Here is a 1396-nt window from a genome sequence, read left to right as displayed (position 1 = left end):
CTACAAGCCGGTCCTGGTGCTGCAAAGCCTGAGCCACATCTCCATCTGGCTTCTGCTGGTGTTGGGCACGTCCGTGCTGGCCATGCAGCTGATGGAGTTCTTCTACGGCATCACCATGGCTGCTCGCATTGCCTACTCCTCCTACATCTTCTCCCTCGTCGCTCCATCCCGCTACCAGCGTATGGCCAGCTACTCCCGCTCTGCCATCCTCCTGGGCGTCTTCACCAGCTCGGTGCTGGGCCAGCTCTGCATCACCCTGGGCAGCGTCTCCTTCCTCACCCTCAACTACGTCTCGTTGGGCTTCGTCAGCTTAGGCCTCGTCCTCACCCTCTTCCTCGAGCAGCCCCAGCGCAGCCTCTTCTTCAACCGACCCGAGGGGGCTGGCGATGGGGCTGTGCCCGCCGAGCTGGACAAGATAGCCGTGGGGGATGGCAGTGGGGGGGCGCAGGGCTGGCGGGAGGCAGTGCTGTGCCGTATGCTGCGGGAGGTGGGAGCGTTGGTCAGGCAACCCCAGCTCCGGCTCTGGTCCTTCTGGTGGGTCTTCAACTCGGCCGGGTACTACCTGATGCTGTACTACGTGCAGATCCTCTGGAAGGAGATCTACCCCACCATGGACAACCGCCGGGTGTATAACGGAGGGGGGGACGCCGCCTCCACGCTGCTGGGTACGCTTGCCTGGGCTGGGGATACCGGGAATGTGGGGGATGGACAAGCCCTTCCCACTGCGTCCCTGGGAATGGCGGTCCTGGCGGGGATGCGGGGGGTGGTTTGGCAGAGGTGGTGAGGTGAGCATCACTAGGCTGGGGGACGCTGGGTGGTTGCGTGCTGGTGAGGTGTTCACAGCGTTCTTCATCCCCTCCCCAGGGGCCAGCGCCTCCTTCGCGGCTGGCTACGTGAAGATCCGCTGGACGCTGTGGTCGGAGCTGGTGATCGGCGGCCTTCCAGGCGGGACTGCTCCTGCTCATGAACATCACCAGCAACATCTGGCTGTGCTACGCCGCCTACGTCCTCTTCCGTGGCTCCTACCAGTTCCTGGTGCCCATCGCCATGTGCGTGGTACCCCTGGGAACCCACTGCCACCCCGCAGCCGAGCTGGCGCCAGGGGCTCATCACTCCTCCCCACTTTCCCAGTTTCCAGATCGCTACTTCCCTCTCCAAAGAGCTCTGTGCACTGGTCTTCGGGATCAACACCTTCTTCGCCACTGTGCTGAAGACCATCATCACCATCATCGTAGCCGACAAGAGGGGCTTGGGCTTGTCCGTGCATCCCCAGGTAGGGATGGGGCCACCTAGGACGGAGGTGGTCCCTTAATGGTGTGGGGTGAAGGTGGGTGCTGCAGCATCGCTCTTTGAGAGTGAGGTGGGACCTCTCTTGCAGTTTTATGTCTATTTCGGC

The 1396-nt window shown here is 62.8% G+C and overlaps 1 protein-coding gene across 1 annotated transcript in view; it reads left to right on the top strand.

The window, feature by feature from the left end:
- Positions 1-1396, top strand: part of SLC19A1 (solute carrier family 19 (folate transporter), member 1) — a 3990-nt gene that overhangs the window by 1034 nt on the left and 1560 nt on the right. The window contains 5 exon segments of the mRNA XM_010157192.1: positions 1-665; positions 865-934; positions 936-1049; positions 1132-1273; positions 1379-1394. The exon segment at positions 1-665 is cut by the window's left edge and continues 80 nt beyond it. Coding sequence (XP_010155494.1) covers positions 1-665; positions 865-934; positions 936-1049; positions 1132-1273; positions 1379-1394 — 1007 coding nt within the window.

This window comes from Eurypyga helias, unplaced genomic scaffold, assembly GCF_000690775.1.
Source record: "Eurypyga helias isolate BGI_N326 unplaced genomic scaffold, ASM69077v1 scaffold27628, whole genome shotgun sequence".
Classification (NCBI taxonomy): Eukaryota; Metazoa; Chordata; class Aves; order Eurypygiformes; family Eurypygidae; genus Eurypyga; species Eurypyga helias.
Note: the sequence above shows the minus strand (reverse complement) of the source record. Positions and strands in the feature narration are given on the sequence as shown.